Source organism: Caretta caretta, chromosome 7, assembly GCF_965140235.1.
Source record: "Caretta caretta isolate rCarCar2 chromosome 7, rCarCar1.hap1, whole genome shotgun sequence".
Classification (NCBI taxonomy): Eukaryota; Metazoa; Chordata; order Testudines; family Cheloniidae; genus Caretta; species Caretta caretta.
The window spans coordinates 47,165,049-47,181,918 of NC_134212.1; the positions used below are offsets into that span (position 1 = coordinate 47,165,049).

General features: G+C 51.7%; 1 protein-coding gene across 1 annotated transcript in view; it reads left to right on the forward strand.

Moving 5' to 3' along the window:
- The window catches only part of SEMA3G (semaphorin 3G), a 66,722-nt gene that overhangs the window by 37,414 nt on the left and 12,438 nt on the right, over positions 1-16,870 (forward strand). Inside the window, exons 4-9 of the mRNA XM_048857659.2 lie at positions 4,493-4,612; positions 6,968-7,058; positions 7,595-7,711; positions 8,300-8,442; positions 15,612-15,726; positions 16,421-16,490. Coding sequence (XP_048713616.2) covers positions 4,493-4,612; positions 6,968-7,058; positions 7,595-7,711; positions 8,300-8,442; positions 15,612-15,726; positions 16,421-16,490 — 656 coding nt within the window. The remainder of the gene's footprint in view (positions 1-4,492; positions 4,613-6,967; positions 7,059-7,594; positions 7,712-8,299; positions 8,443-15,611; positions 15,727-16,420; positions 16,491-16,870) is intronic.

Genomic DNA, 16,870 nt, shown 5'->3' on the forward strand with positions numbered 1-16,870 from the left:
CAGGAAAATATTTTGAATTTCTTTTAAGAAGAATAACCTTTGGTACCGCGCTTCTAGGACCTAATTCAAACAGAAGCCGTTTTGTCACCAACCCAGCTCTGCTGTCTCAAGGAAATGGCTCACCATGCATAAACCTGACATCTGAAGGAAATCTAATCCCATCCTATTTCTTTTTGCTGTGCATCTGTGATGGCTGCTATCTTGGCCGACGTACTGGGGGATTGAACTGGGGACCTTGGGGGCTAAAAGCATAAGCTGCTACAGGTTGAGCTAAAGAGCCCATGCCTTGTGGTTGTGGGCTGTAACAGCTCATATCCTCTGTGGATTGGCAAAGAGGGGGACTTGTAACATGCTCACCTGTGGGCTACCTGTCCTTCATATGTAAGGATCATAAAATGTTTCAGGGCTGATCAGGCTGGGCTTGCAAACAGAGATACTGATGGGGCTGCCTCTCCTTTCACTTCCACCCAAGTGAGCCGGAGCGTCCCAGCTGCACTGGATACCAGAATTGCACTGGTGAAGATGAGTGGAGAACCAGCCTCATTATGGCCTAACTCAGAAATCCGTGGGAGTGTTCGCGCTGACTCCAGTGGGCTAGGTTAACACAGAGTGCTGCTGAACATCTCCGCTCCAGGATGAGGGGTGCAGTATGTGGAGCTGGAGAAAGAGACCAGGGAGGATGACTGATCTCTGCCGTGTGAAGCAGCACAGCTGGTTCCTTCTGAGCCACGCCGGATGGATAGAATCTTGGAGCCCGACAGAGGATGCCCGGACAGTCTCTCTGGTCCCTCTGTGCTTATCAGCCAAGAGATCGCTGCTCCGGAAAAGGGAGCAATTAATCCAGGGCAGTCTCAAAAGGCCGTTTATCATCCTGCCCCACGTTACTAGCCAGCCTCCCCTTTAAATGACTAATTCATCCAGAAGACAGCTGTGCGTGTCTGTCTGTCCGTCTCCTTCACTTCCTGCCATTGTTCCCCCATTCCCCTTGTCCAGAAAGCTGGAGGAAATGCTGTGCCGACAAAGTCGTGTGTCTGCATCAGGTGGATGGCACCGGCTTTCGGCAGAGGATAAATGGTGCTTTCCAGGCAGTGGCCTGAGAATTTCCTCCATGAGTTTTCAGATCATTCAGCAAAGACAGACAGGTGGATGAAGAGTGAGCTGGGAAACTTACCATGGTGCTTTTCAGACTGTAGCAAAGGGCTTGGCCTCACAGAGGTATGATCTGACCAGCCAGAGCATGATACAGAGCTTGCTGTTATGGAGTAGGGGAAAGTCTGTTCCCCTCCTTTTCATGCTCTTGGGCATTACGGCAGGCTCTGCATTACACTTGAGAATAACAGGGTTGCCTGCTCCTTTAAGGGCCAGGGGGCCCAGGCCTGTTGGATCATCAGACCTAGCTGGGAAGGGGGTCAGGTGATCCCCATAAAAGGGCTGAGAAAACTATAGGAAGCCAGTAGGTTCCTGTGGCAGATCCTGACACAGGGCTAAGCGGTGCAGGGAAGGGGAGAGGCCTCTGGGTCCCTGTAGCCTGCTTGGCTTGGGAGTGTTTTGTCTGAAGAATAAAGGAAGGAAGGGCTTGGGAGACTCTGGGTGCAGAGTCAGGTTTTCCTGGGCTGGGGAGACAGGCCAGTAGCCTGCACCTACCTACACAGGTCACCCCTCACAGTAAGGCCCATGTGCTGCGATGGAAAATGGTGTCCTGGGGTCATGCACTGCAACTGCCCCAACAGAGTGGGAAGTGTTGCAGGGTAAGTAGTGATCTCCGTATCCCCACAACTCCAGAGCACTGGGTGGAGACCCATCCATGTTCACTGCCCCTCCCCGGTAATGAAGCTAGGGAGCAATCCAGCATCACTCATGCTGGAAGGGAGGTGCTCAGGCTAAGAACCCAGGGGTGTCCTGAAACGCCGCAGGGGGTAGACATGGGATCCCTTACCAATAGAGATGATTTTTGACATGCGGGGGCCAGATCTTCAGCCTGGCCAGCTTGGCACAGCTTCTGGACTTGTGCTGATTTATACCAGCTGAGCATCAGGTCCACAATCCTGGAGCTTGTACCACCCTCCTGGGCCAGCTGCCCTGGGCATACAGGCCCAGGAGCCAGGCTCTTGCTCCTGGGTACTGCTGAGCAAGAATGCTGGATTTAGGCCTGTCTCCTTGGGCCCGCCAGCAGAATGCACTGTCTGCAGCTCCGCTGGACTAATACAGGAAGCCCCCGTACAAAGCAATATGAAGACCTCACTTCCTGGCCTGAGATACTACAATGGGTTGGGGGATGGCATGAACTCTCTGCGGGGGGAAGGAGTCGCTTGGACTGGAGTGGTGGAGAATGGGATACGTGCCAAGCAGCCAGGAAGGGGACGAACGCCAATACAGGAACCTGCCTCTCCAAGCAATGACAGCGCCGTGGCCTGGGGATCCCGTGACTGCATGATGAGGCGCCTGGGGAAGGAATCATTTGACTTGAGGAGCTGGTGCAGGGGTTTGCCCCCTGGGAGTTATATTGTTCTGTTAGGCAGGAGCAGGGACCTTGAACGGTCTCACTCCCTGCAGTGTGGCAGTTGAACTGTCCTCCCACCTTCACAGCTGTGAGTGAGCACGTATTGCTTCCTGCTATTGTGCCCAAGGACAAGGGACTGGGTTTATGCTGCCTGCCCTGCCCCAGCCGAGGGGGAGCGGCTGGAAAATCCCAGTGTGATGGGAGCTTTCCAAGAGCGGTTAGGATGATTTTGGGGGGGGGGCAAGGAGGAGCTTGGAGCTGTAATATTTCATGGACGTAATGGACTGGGACTCATTTGGTTCTTCCCCCTGCTCTGTAGAAACAAAGGGCAAGTGCACAGCTGCAGAAAGCAGCACCAATGTCTTGCGCTGTCAACTCGCCGGCCAGCTGTTTCCCAAATAGGGCTGGTTGGGACGTTTTTGCTGAGACTGATCGGCTTCCATGAAATGAGAGAGACTCTTGTTCTGTAAGCTGCGGGGTTGTGTGGGAGACCCAGCTGATTTGGGGTGATGTGGGATGAAGAACTCTGCCCTGAATCAGCAGAGCAGGGACTTGAACCCGGGTCTGCCACATCCCGGGCCAGGGGTCATGAAACTGCATTGTCGTCCCCTGGTCTGCTCGGTTCGCAAGCAACGTGTCCGCGCGTGTGCTCATCTGAGGGTCCTGTGGCAGGGCGTGTGCAGCATTGCCGCCTCCAAGTGTTCAAAACCCCAGATACCATGCAATTGCCTTAAAAAACATGAGGGTTTTTTTCATATTCTTCTGCTTCTTCGGTCTGTATGGGTCACATTTCCTCTGCAACCAGGAGGGCTAGAAACTGACTCTGCTTGTTTAGTGTTAACCTCATGACTCCAGGAACTGGGGGCTTCAAGAAAAGCACCGAATAGGGCAAGATGCGCAAGTGTAGCCTTTGGGTATAGCTGTTTGCTAGGGAAGGCATAGGTACAAGTCAAGGCAGTAATGCAATGAGACTGCAAGTCTCAAAGCTTGAAAGATAATAGCTTAGCCAAACCAATCAAGGCCTGAAAAGCTGGAGTACAAGCAGCTAACCAACAGTAACCCTAGATCATACGATATCACAAGACAGAACGCTGTAGTGACTAAACAGCTGACAGGTAGCCACAGATACTACTTTAGAACCGCTTGCAGTGTCTTCAGTTAGGAACATCAACAGATGTCTGACCGCAAGAATGTCATGGCAACGAGTTGATGCTTCTGCTAAGAAGCTTAAGGTAAATGGGCTAGGAACCTATGGCAGGAGGGCACCCCAGCATTCAGAGGGTGAGGAAATGGAGATAAGGAAAAGGGGCTGGCATCCCTACTTGAATATGCATTAGGCATTGTAGAAGCTGTAACTCGGCCTGCGTGCCTTGGGAGATGCTAGGAGGATGACCATTGGTGGTGGTGACAAGGAAGATGCGGCCGCTGAGGAGGAAGAGAATGACTACCATGTCAGATTGTTCTGCAAGGGCTGATGTGAGTCTCTGGATGCTCGGACGCTCATTCTGCATTCTCTCTAGCTACCTTGCTGGCTTGGAGTGTTTGTAACTTGGCTAACTGTAGTAAGAAAACTATTACACATAGAGAAGGTTTTTCCTGAGTGTGAGTGTTGCAAGCGTGCACGTCGGGGTTCCCAGCTTAATAGGGATTCTGACCTTGGGACGACAACCTCCCAAACCTCAGTGTCCATCGGATATTCTTCAGTAATCAACATAAGGAACTCACAATCAGCCGATCAGGCAACTCAATAAAATCACACAAGTTGGCCACACCGTGTGGGGTAGGGTGTGGACTAGACAAGCTAATTAAGGTGGTGACTTACAAGGTGTTTGTTGTAGCAACCATCCATTGCTAAGGAACCCGCTGCACCATCACACACAGTCAGAGGAACATTACGCCGCTTGGCAAAGAGGAAGGCGGTGCTGAGTCCTTCCCATGCGCTGACAGATCCGCTTGGTCAAACAGCCTCACTCCCTACTGTCTCTCTTCCAGACGGAATGTGCCAACTATGTCCGAGCACTTCACCCCTTCAACCGAACTCACCTGCTGGCCTGCGGGACAGGAGCCTTCCACCCTGTATGCGCCTTCATTGACGTGGGACATCGTGGCGAGGTAAGGCAGCGCCCCGGGACAGCCGGCCTGAGTCCTGCAGAGCGAATCCTGCGGGAGCCCCTGTGATGAGAGCTGGTGCCAGACCGTGCCACTGATCACTGGCAAAGACTGTAGGGAAATCCCAGCACTTAGAGCAGCTGCCCTGGGGTTATTGGTGCCGCGTGGCCATGGCAGGATTGTGAGAAGGGCCTGGACTGGAGAATGTTCAGCTCTACATCAGAGCTGGGACTCTGGGGCCTGTCTCTTGGCCTGATCCAGCCTCTGCAATGTCCTGGGAAGGGCTGGAGTGGGGATATGTTCTGCTGGGCCATGAGGCCAAAATGTAGCATGAGTGGGTGAGCCCCGCAAGGGTGTTGGTGGGTGGCACCTGCCCTGCTTGGAGCAAACCACCTGAACGGCAGAGGGATGAGCAGATGGTATAAGGCCACTCTGCACTGCGGGGGGAATCCGTGCACAGCACTGGTCCCACACAACGCCAGCCTCCTGCCCAGCAAGGGGAGCCGCTCCATGCAAACAACCCACCATCCGCCCCAGGGAAGACCCAGGAACCTCCACTGCCCCATGGAGAGTGATCAGCACGTCTCCCTACCCCACCTCTGAACAAGGCTGAATTGCCGCATGGATCCACCCACCTTGCTCCCACCCCCTCGCCCTGGCCAGCTCTGTACATGACATTTCTTTCCATGCCCAGGATCCCTGCTCTTAATCAGCATGGCCTCCCTATGACCCCCTTCTTCCACACAGGCTTTGAGCCTCTTGTATTGAGTGTGGAGGAGAAAGAGCCCTTTCAGCATAGCCATCTATGGTCTAGAGCCTGGGATGGTCCTGTCCCTGCGTCCCCTCCCAGAGTCACACCAGGCAGCGGAACACAATTGGGGCCCTGTTCCTGGTGCTGCAGAACCCCTGCAGACATTCGGCAGGGCCCTGCTCCGTAGCGTGGCTGTGCTTGGGTGGGGGCATGGAGCCACGGCTGCCTAGCGGAGATCCAGGCTGCGTGAAGGGCGTGCTGTGTGCCACCAAGTCAGGGGAGAGGCAGACAGGAAATGCCAAAAACTGCACAGCATGTCAGCTGTGCAAGGGCGATGGGGTGGGGACAGAACTGCAAGCCTCCCCACTTGCACCAGCCTGGTTATTCAAACTTTCTGTGACCTGGGCCGGGAATCCAAGCTTTCCGTACATCAATATGCCATAGACAGGGACCCAGGGAGAGGGGTAAATAGGATTCTGGACACCTGAGGTCAGATCCTAAGCCAGTGTCAATTGGCAGAGTTCCATAGCAGAGCTGATGGATGCCAGCTAGGGATCTGGTCCTCAGCGCGTGAGCTATTTCAGTCTCCCATGCCCCCAGTGCCAAGGGGCCAGGCTCATGGCAGGAGGATTTTGTTCTAAAGCAGCAGTTCTCAAACTGTGGGTTGGGACCCCATTTTAATGGGGTCGCCAGGGCTGGCGTTAGACTTGCTGGGGCCCAAGCCCCACTACCCTGGGCCCAAGCCTGAGCCCCACCACCCCAGGGCCAAAGCCCAAGCCTGAGGACTTCAGCCCTTGGTGGCGAGGCTCAGGGTTACAGGCCCCTGGCCTGGGGCTGAAGCCCTTGGCTATGGCTTTGGACACCCCACCTGGAGTGGTGGGGCTTGGGCTTTGGCTTTGGTCCCCCTGCCCAGGGCAGGCTCAGGCTTCAGTCCCCCATCCTGGGATCATGTAGTAATTTTTGTTGTCAGAAAGGGGTCACGGTGCAATGAAGTTTGAGGACTCCTGTTCTAAAGGACCGTGGTTTTCTTTTGGCAGAGTTTTCTCTGCGTTTTATTCTAGACCAATTCTCCTGCTGAGATGAAGCTGTGCCTTTCCTGTGGCTCTTCCTCACATCTCATTGAAAATGACTAAACTCTAAGGAGGACGGCCAGAAAGGCTTTAGCTGCAGAGCCCCCCCGCCACCCTCCCCCCCGAGCTGTGTTGGGAGGAGGGGCACCCCCAGATTCTGGAACGCAGCGCTGTCAGATGCCCAGCATCCTCTGATGCCATGTGGGGATGTTGGGAGATGTAGAATGCCCAGGCTACAAGGGCCAAGACCATTCCTCCAGCTGCCCAGAACTAGACCCATGGGGCCACATTCAGAGCAGAGTCATAGTAAGTCTGTGTTGGTGTCGCACACACCTTATCCCAATCCCTTCCAGTGTGTATCTTATTCCTACGTAGATGAGCTGCAGGCTCCAAGCCACTGACCACCATGTTACAAGCACCCCCCTAGGCATCGCTTCTGGACTCCAGCCTAGATCTCTGACCCAGCTTGTGTTCTAGTCAGCCTGGTGGCATCTCTGTGTTGCCTCACCCTGTATTGTGTATCCTTCCTCTTCCCAGCATGTGTTCAGCTTGGATCCCATGAGTGTGCAGAATGGGCGGGGCAAGTGTCCACATGAGCCCAACAGGGCCTTTGCAAGCACCTTCACTGGTAAGTGTCCTGCTGGGTCAGCAAAAGACTTGACCCTCCACAACTGACCATTGCTTAGGGTTGAGCTGCCCTGATAGAAACCCTCATAACCCCGAGATCTCAGGTCAGTTGGGTCCCCGCTGCTAAAGCATAGACTGAAGAGAAATTATTATGGAAGATCATCAACTGCAGCCATATTAGGGACAGTGGAATTCGACAGCTGCCAGCCTTGACGAGACATGGCACTCTTGGACAGCACAATTGGGCCTAGAGTAATTTATAACCAGTTAGAAATCTACTTCGGGATTCTTCCCTGGCTAGAGCCAACATCTGAAGTCCACATTTCCAGTGGCTCCGTTCCAGGTGAGCACAGAAATCCAGATCAGGGTCTTTCCCCTCTCGGGGACTCTAACCTGAGTCAGGCCATAGACTTCCCATAGCATATATATATAGCCCAATCCCTTTGCAAGGGTGCTGCCCTCTTTTTCCAGGATGGGTTTGCAGTCCACAGGGCCGTGCTGTAGGGTTTTATTTTCTCTGTGGGGCTGTTTTCCCAGGAGGGGAGCTGTACACAGGCCTCACTGCAGACTTCCTGGGCCGGGACTCGGTGATCTTCCGCAGCATGGGGGCCCGCTCATCTCTACGCACTGAGATGGATCAGCGCCTGCTGAATGGTAAAAGCACATTCTCTGACTTTGCCTAGGGGGGAAGCACTTCGGCAAAACCCCTAGAACTTGAAGTCCCAGCTAATTGGTATTAAATGAAGCAAATTGCAGCCACCTTCCTCTTTAATACAACTCCTGGATGCAACCCACCCCACCATGCAGTGCTCGCTGTAGGTCCATGCAGAAGGCCACAGTATGCATGACCAGGCTGGAGGGGCATTGGTCTGGGAGATGGCAAATGGGAAGGGAGGGTGTGGCTTGGGTAGTGGCAAATGGGAGGGGAGGCATGGCAGGAGGCTGCCCAATGGTGAATTTAGGAGGGCAGAATTGGCCCACGGTACAGTGGCCTGCTAAGATGTGGCCCATATTATGGCAAGTTTGAGAACTCCTGACTGAAGGGGATGCTCCATCTGACAGGACTGGCTGTTGGCTTCCTGTTTGCTTCTGCAGCCAGGACCTGGGGGTCTACAGGCAGCCACGCTCGCAGTGGAGATTCTGCCAGGGACTGCACCATTTGGAGCAGTGCTGGGCTGGATGCTGTCCTTCATGTTTCTTCCACGTATATTCTAGCTCTGCTCTGGGCTTTCTCTCACGCAGATCCAAAGTTTGTGGCCGCCTACTTGATCCCAGACAATGACGACCGGGACAATGACAAGGTCTATTTCTTCTTCACAGAGAAAGCAGTGGAGTCAGATGGCAAAGGCCGTGCCATCTTCAGCCGTGTTGGGCGAATCTGTGTGGTGAGGTCATGGGAGGGAATGTGTGGTAACATTGGAGTGACTGTTCTGATGAGTTTTGGGTGGTGGGACCCCCCGGTAGCATTACTGTATCTTTGGGGGTTAATGGGGGGAGCTATGGGAGAATTTCCTCACTCCTATTTGCCCCCATCCTCCTGTAAATAGCTTTGTTCTGAAAACAAATATTGGGTAAAGTTTTCAAAGGTGCCCAATGGGGCAGTCAGAAATTTTTTGGTAAAACTGTTTTTCAGTGGAAAATGAGGATTTTGACCTGATGCGATTTTTCAGTCACTTTCCATGGAAAACCATTTTTCATCAAACTCAACCCCCCAAAACCAAAATATTTCACTTCAGAAATGCTGCCACGATCCCCCATGGGAGCTGTAATTCAAGTCCCTCATGCCCCCATTCTCCTCTATGGACCAGGTGTCTCAGCCAGACTTCATTTCCCATGATGCCCTGCTTCCCCCCGCAACAAGCAAGACCATGATGCATCTTGGGAGATGTTGCCTTATTAGGGAACGTGGCCTCTAGAAGAGAATAGAAGCATAAGGCATCTGAACTACAACTCCCATGAGACACCACAGTGACATTTCAGAATCAAAATGCTTTCATTTATAGCCAAAATATTTCAGGGGTTTGGTTGGTTGTTTTTTTGCTGAAAATTTGAAATTTTCCACAAAAAAGGGTCCCCATTTGCTAACTAGGTCAGCCACAAAGCAGCAGTGCCTGGAACACTGGGGTCTGGTTCTGGGCTACACCTTCAGCAGGCTTCAGCTTCTGGGGAAGTTTTATGACCCCTTTGCACATTCTGGGTTTTAGACTGCTCCAGGGGCCGAAACAGCCCACAGCATAAGTGTGAGCAGCTCCTGGCCATTCTAATTTATGGCTGCCCATCCTTGACTGCCCATGGGCTATATGCAATCCTGAACGTCTATAGCACTCCATGTTCTGGAAGGGGACAACGTAGGCAGCCCTACACTGGGCCTGGGCTGGGGGAACACTCCTCTGGTATTAGCAAAATGCTTGGTGCAAACATTTCTGGGTAGATTTTTCAAGAGAGCTCAACTCCCATAACTGTCAGGGCTTTGCCTGGTCCAGCCTCCAATGTCCAAAGAGCTGGAGTTCACACCACTTCCTGCAGGAGCTGGCTAGATCTCACCACTGGGAAATTTCTTCCAGAGAGCCAACCAGAATCCTCTCTCCATGGCCCTCATTAGTCTTGAACCTTAACAGCCCTGTGAGGCATGGCTATTATCCCCATTTTACAGATGAGCAACTGAGGCCTAGAGATGAAGTGACTTGCCTAAGGTTGCACGGGAAGTCTGTAGCAGAGCTGGGAATTGAACCCAGGTCTCCTAAATTCCTAACCACCAAAGTGGCAGGTCTTGAGCAGCTGATCCAAAGCCCACAGCACCTCCTCCTTGATTTCAATGGGCTTTGGCTCTGGCTCTTCCAGACTTAACTGTGAAATCAAAGCTGCTTTGTCCTTCCGTTTGGGTTTCAGGAGTGAGATGAACAAAGTCACCTGTAGTGTTTTCTAAACACTTCAGTCAAGGCCTCACACTCCAGATTGCCTGGTGCTTGAGTGTCACGGAAATCTCTCAAGGCTGCGAATGACTCTTTTCCAGCCAAGGCTAGGAAAATTCTGCTTCATGACTCTCTTTAATGTGGTTGGCACAAAAATCCCACTTAAGCCTTTGATGAGAAAGATGGGGATTGAAGTTGACATTTCAAGTGGAAACTCTCCAGTTTTCTGGCCATTTTTTCTACATCCCCTTTTCTTTTGCTCTTTATAAATCAGAGACCCTGAGCCTCTTCCTGGCCCCTGTCTTGCTTCACTGTGATCCCATCCTTCGCACCAATCATGATTTTGTCTCCCAGATTTCAATTAATTCATCATACCTCAAATTTAAACTACAGTGACTTTAATTGGGTCGGAACAGCAACAGCAAGCATGATGAAGGGCCAGATTTTGACATTCCTACTGCGTGATGTCTTACTTGGTCTGTTCAATGGGACTGTGTGACTAGGTACGTCCTGGGTGGCACCATATGGCCCGAGTTGGTGCAGTGAGAGGGTCCTTGTTGACTGCAACTAGCCAGAGCCATCCCGGATGTCATTCTCCATCTACTGCAGCTTGTTTTGCCTGGTGGCTCAGCTGTGCCGGTTCTGAATCCCACTCCATCTCAGGTAGCCTGCGTGTCAGAGCTGTGGGCCACTTCAGCACTCTTTTGGACTCTACCTGGAGTGGGCGCTCCAGACCTGGAGGCCACAGTGAGCCCATACGCCATCATGACAATTTGGTTCCACTCACAGCTCTGTGGTGTGAAGTCCTGCTCTTCTTTTGATGTGCTGTGGTGACTGGCGCAAAGGATTTGGGTCATCTCTGAGGAGGTCTGGTCATGAGTGGATGAGAATTAGAGTTGGTTGGGAACTTTCAGACAAACGTGTTTGTTGTTTTTGGAAAATGTTGATTCCTTGAAACTGAAGCTGTTTACGAGAGTCTGCTTTCAGGAGAAACGCCTGATTCAAAATTTTTATTTTTTTTTTAAAAAATTGTTGAAATGTCCCATTTTTGACCGTTTCTAAATGAGAAATTTTATCTTCTGATTTTGAAACAACTTTGCATATTGAAATTTTTGTTAATTTATACTAAAAAAAGTTTAAAGCATTTTAAGAAGGTTGAATTTGAAATGAAATGGTCCAAATGAAGCATTTTGATTGACCCGCTCTCCTGATCTGAAATTTTTTTTTTGGATTATCGGTTCATGAAAATTTATGAGATTGTGACCTTTTGTCCTCTTTCAGGACAGGAAACAATTTTGAGTTTATTCATATTGTGATCCTATGCTCAGTAGAGCTGGTTAGGAATGGTTTTCCCATCCTGTGAGAGTTTGAGATTTTGAGTCTCTTCTTTATACTCGTCTCTTGTTTTTGCCCAGTGGCTCAGCTGTGCTGGTTCTGAGTCTCACTCCGTCTCAGGTAGCCTGCGTGTCAGAGCTGTGGGCCACTTCCATGTGAGGATCTGCAGATTCCATCCTGGGTCACAGTTTGCTTAGTCCCTAGGGAATGCAGCTTGTGTTCTGAAAGTGGCAACATTTCAGCTCGTGACCTCTATCTGCCCTCCAGATATTGTGACTGTTCACAAATTTAACCCTGGTGAAAATCTTCTATTTTCATGGTAACTTTTTTCCCAGCACTTTTTGGTGTGTGGGGAAGGGGAGATGGGACAGATTTCTTCCTTGATGGGGGATTAAGATATTTTGGGAGCTGTGTGAAAACTTCCAGGTGGACATTATGGTTTCCTTCTTCCATTGCTGGTGAAGGGAATTGTGGACAGTCCTGCTCTGGATGTGGCAGAAGGAAATAAAAGCTAGAAGATCAGGCACTTCAAGCCAGGGGCTTCCTACTTGCATATGCAGAGATGAATGCACGTTCCATATCAGTGGAGGCCCCGTCACTGAATGCATATTAGCTGTGCGATCCGCTGAACTGTAACACACACGGAGCGTGACCGTGGTCTCCCTCCCTGCCCTCCACATGGAACATTGAAGTTCAACTGTCCCTCTCCCTCCCCTCGCCCCCCACCTCTGGAATCACAGCGTGCTGTTTGGATAGGCTTGCTCGAGTGGTTCAGGGTAAGGAAGATGTCAAGCCATACATCTCTCTACCCCATGGGGCTGCCCACCTGTAGCACTCACAGCTGCAGTGACATAGCAAAATTAACATATAGATGGATGCATTTCACTGCTGCATGTCACCAGGCCTCCTGGCCACTAGCCTCCATGCAACATCTGGGATGAAGACGGGCCAAACCTCGAACCACTTATCCACACTCTCATGGATCCAAGCCACCAAGACTCGACCAACGGAGTTTCACAATACTAAACTCATCCTTGGCTTTGCCAGTCCCTGCTGGTAAGTGAGTCTCAGTCCCAGGGGCCATCCCCCTGTGCTATCCACATACTTGCTTTGGGGTCAGCTCTGTGGGCTGTGATTAGTCTTGTATCCTGCTGTGATCAGTGTTGGAAGCACCTTGTTGAAGAGGAGCTGGAATTTCTGAGCTCTCTGCGCTCACCGGCCCCTGAGGGATGAAATCTGCCCTCCCCTTCCTTTCCAACCTTTGGAAGTCTGTTAATAATCAGAACAGGAGTACTTGTGGCACCTTGGAGACTAACAAATTTATTTGAGCATAAGCTTTCACTGAATGCATCCGATGAAGTGAGCTGTAGCTCACGAAAGCTTATGCTCAAATAAATTTATTAGTCTCTAAGGTGCCACAAGTACTCCTTTTCTTTTTGCGAATACAGACTAACACGGCTGCTACTCTGAAACCTGTTAGTAATCAGGGGCTGGAGCAGATTGTGGGCTCTGAGGAAGGCATCGTGATGGAATTGCTACAGCACCTGGAAGGCGGTGGCTCAATTCCCGGCCCTGTCATTCACAAGCACAAGTTAGCAGGCCCCAGAGATCCTGGGGAGGCGAAGAGAAACATCTGTCGGCCAGCAGCATCAGCAGTCGCTCAGTGTGGAAGCAGCTGCTTTGGAACAGGCTGTGGGCAGCATGAACCGGAGGAGAGGATGGCAGCTCTCCATCCAAACAGAGCAACGCTGTTGGCTGCAAATTCTCTGCTCCTGCTCTAACCCCAGAAATAAACACTGAGGCACGGGAACAAAGAGGTTATTTATTGGACTGATCAATCCCTGCTTGGAGTGGGATTCTTTGTTTGGGCAAGAGGCTGGAGTGGGGACAAGAACTGACTGACCATATATTTCTTACGATGCCTCAGACACACGGAAAATACGCATGCACGTGTGCCAAAGGTCATCCACATTGGTTAACAAATTGGCCTAGTGGGTTAGTGCACTGACCTTGCCCTGCAGACCTGGGGCTCAGTGCTGGGCTAACATTCAATGCAGCTGAGTGTGGGGTGAAGGAAATGTGTCTCTGAGCTACGTCTCAGCCTCCTCAAATGCTAGGGCAGAACTGGCTCCTGGCACAAGTTAGAGGTGCCCCACAGCTGCTCTAACTTACCTGGCTAGCCAGATGATGGATTGTTCCTATTTTAGGTTCTTACAGAACTCCTATTTCCATGATATCTACAACTGGCTACCCCATCTTGGGCCGTGAGGGATTCCTGTACAGGGGAATCCCCAGCTACCCTCTGAGTGCAGCTTCGAGTCCCCTTTGCATAGCTGGAGCGTCACAAAGAAGATTTAGCCTGGGCCGAGGGTTTGACCTTTCTATGTAAACCCAGTTGAGGTCACTGGTGAAATTACTTGGTTGGCCAATTCTCAGTTTGTCTGGTCATTAGATTGGCTGTGCACAGGACAGGCCTGGGGTCAGATTTCCAGGAGGTGAGGTTTGCAGGTCAGGCTGGAGAGGCTTTGGCAGAGCTGTGTGGGGGAGCCAGGGCTGGAATAGCAGGGAGGCTGCAGGTCAGGCTGGAGGGGCATCAGCAGAGCGGCGTGAGAGTCCAGCACTGGAATAGCAGGGGGGATGCAGGTCGGGCTGGAGAGGCATCATCAGAGCTGTGTGGGGGAGCCAGGGCTGGAATAGCGGGGGGCTGCAGGTCAGGCTGGAGGGGCATCAGCAGAGCGGCGGGAATAGCAGGGGGCTGCAGGTCAGGCTGGAGAGGCATTGGCAGAGCTGTGTGAGAGCCCAGCACTGGAATAGCAGGGGGGATGCAGGTCAGGCTGGAGGGGCATCAGCAGAGCGGCGTGAGAGTCCAGCGCGGGAATAGCAGGGGGCTGCAGGTCAGGCTGGAGGGGCATTGGCAGAGCTGTGTGGGGCAGCCAGGGTTAGAATAGCAGGGGGGCTGCAGGGCAGGTTTGAAGTGCACTGGCAGAATGGTATAGGGTCTTAGGTCAGAATAGGCAGGGCCTGCATGTAAGGATAGGGGTATGGGTTCAGTTTGCCCAGTGCTGTGTGCATCACCCAGAGTCAGGATTACTAGCCTGCATTTACATAAACCCCACATGCCCCAGAGGTACAAAGCTCACGCCTCTGCTCGTGCCCAGTGGCAACATGCTGTCTTGGACAGGGAGCCGGCCCGAGGGGTGGCCTGACAGGGGATCCCAGCAACAATCTCGGGGTGCTGCATCAGGGGCCGCATGCTGCGCTTGGTGAGGGGAATGTCCATTGGGCACAGGCCAACGGATAAACTCAGGCCAGGTTGGGATTCGTGAAGGGCAAGAAGTCGGAGCAGGGCCTAGAACCTGTATCTTCTGCTTCCATACATCAGCCCTTTCCTTAGGCAACAGGCACTTCCCTTCTAACTCGGCCAAGCAGGCTAGGCAGAGGTGGTTTAAGGAATGCCTAGTTCCCTAACAGGGAAAGATCAGAACTCCGGCTGAATGCAAGGTCTGCGCATTGCCCCATTGATGTTCATTTCTCTTTGCATTGGGTATGTTTATAACCATTAATGGAAAGACTCCAGGGAGGGCCAGATTCTGATCTCAGCTCTACTTGTGTCAATCCAGAGCTGCTCCATTAAGTGACTCTGGTTTTACAGCTGTTACCAATAACTGCTTCTGTTCCTTTCCAAGGAATAGGAAGCTTCTTCCATTGGTGCTGTATTCCCTTTGTGTCTCAGCCAAGGCAAGGGGTTATGGAAGGCTTTGGCCTGGAAAAGGAGAAAGGATGGTGTGGGGGTTAAAACGCCAGACTGGGAATTGGCCTGTATGGAATCAGTTCCTAGATCTGCCACTGACCATTGTGTGATCTTGGGCAAGTCACTTAGGATCACATTTTTGCCTCAAACTATCTGAGGCTTCATTTCTGGGGCCCTGACTTTAGAAATATGCAGCCAAAGTGGTCACTGATTTTGAGTGCTCCATGGATCTCAGATTGGTCCTCCTTTCCCCCAGGCAATAGTGGTCTTCTTGGGCCCTGATTATAGTCACTTGACTGATCTGGGAAGGGATCATAGCTGGGGGTGGAGCAGTGTTTCCCTGGCCTGAAGTGCAATAATCCCATCTGAGCTGAAGGTCAAGCAGTATGCTCCATCTGCCACTGTCTCCTGTCAAGGTACCATGATCTTGTCCCCTCTGGAGAAACTAGCTCTGTGGCTGCTCATGTGGCTCAAACCTCCTAAGCTCATGGTCTCTAAGCTAACCTTTTATCAGGCTGCTTCCAAGTGTGTGCAGTGATGTCCCTTCTCCTTCCAGAATGATGCAGGGGGCCAGCGGGTGCTGGTCAACAAATGGAGCACCTTCAACAAAGCCCGGCTGGTGTGCTCTGTCCCAGGGCCTGATGGGATAGACACCTACTTCGATGAACTGGGTAAGAGGAGCAACTGCCCATACGCTCTCTGGCTGTGAGGCTCTGGGATCGGGGCTGTCTGTCTGGGGGAGGGATAGCTCAGTGGTTTGAGCATTGGCCTACTAAACCCAGGGTTGTGAGTTCAATCCTTGAGGGGGCCATTTAGGGATCTGGGGCAAATATTAGGGATTGGTCCTGCTTTGGAGCAGGGGGTTCGACTAGATGACCTCCTGAAGACCCTTCCAACCCTGATATTCTATGATACGTGTGTGGCTAGGGGACTGGCCACTTGGCAGCGGTGGGTGGAAGGAGAAAGCCTTGATGTTCAGTCTGTGCTAGAAGTTGGGCTTAAGTGCTCTGCTGAATCAGGATGGGCTGCTGACCTGGGGCCTCTGGGGACAAGAACAAGATCCAGCTGTTTACCTCTGGGATGCCACGGAGTCCAGAGATGCTCTCCAGCTTGGCCTTCGTCTCTTTGGGAGAATCTTGGCGGGGGGCTTGCCTCACTCTATCCAACCCCCAGCAGGTGGAGATGGAGCGGGGAGGGGGGGAAATTATTGATTGGAACTGGCTGAGGGATAGTTGTATCCCTTGGGATGCGACTCTTGACAAGCCAGCAAAATGCTGAGAGCATCAAGGAGTAGATGGATGTGAGGTGGGGTGCTGTGGAAGGGGGTAGTTTGATATATAGGGTGACCAGCCTTCTCTTCCATAGAGGACATCTTCTTACTGAGGACCAAAGATGGGAAGAGCCCTGAGATCTATGCCCTCTTCAGCACCATCAGGTAACAACTCACAGCTCCTCTCACTTTCTATAATGAACAAAAGGCCTTCTCCCGTCACTCGAAAATTAACATCAGCCATTCCAACACCATCCTTAACTTTGACCCCACCCCTTTTCCCCATGCTGCTCAGTATTATTATTGTTTATTATTTACATTGTGGTAGGGCCAAGAGGATCCCAGCCCAGTGGGCTAGGCGCTGAACAGAGTGGCAAAAGAAAGTCCCTGCTCCAAAATGCATATAATCTAAGTGAGAAGAGATAGTTTGTCTAGTAACTATATAATGGTAGAAGAGGTCAGCTGCATAAGGATGATGAATAATGCAAATGCACTGGGTTGGTTTTGGTGTAAATATGTATAAATAGCCGTATACATAGCTGTAG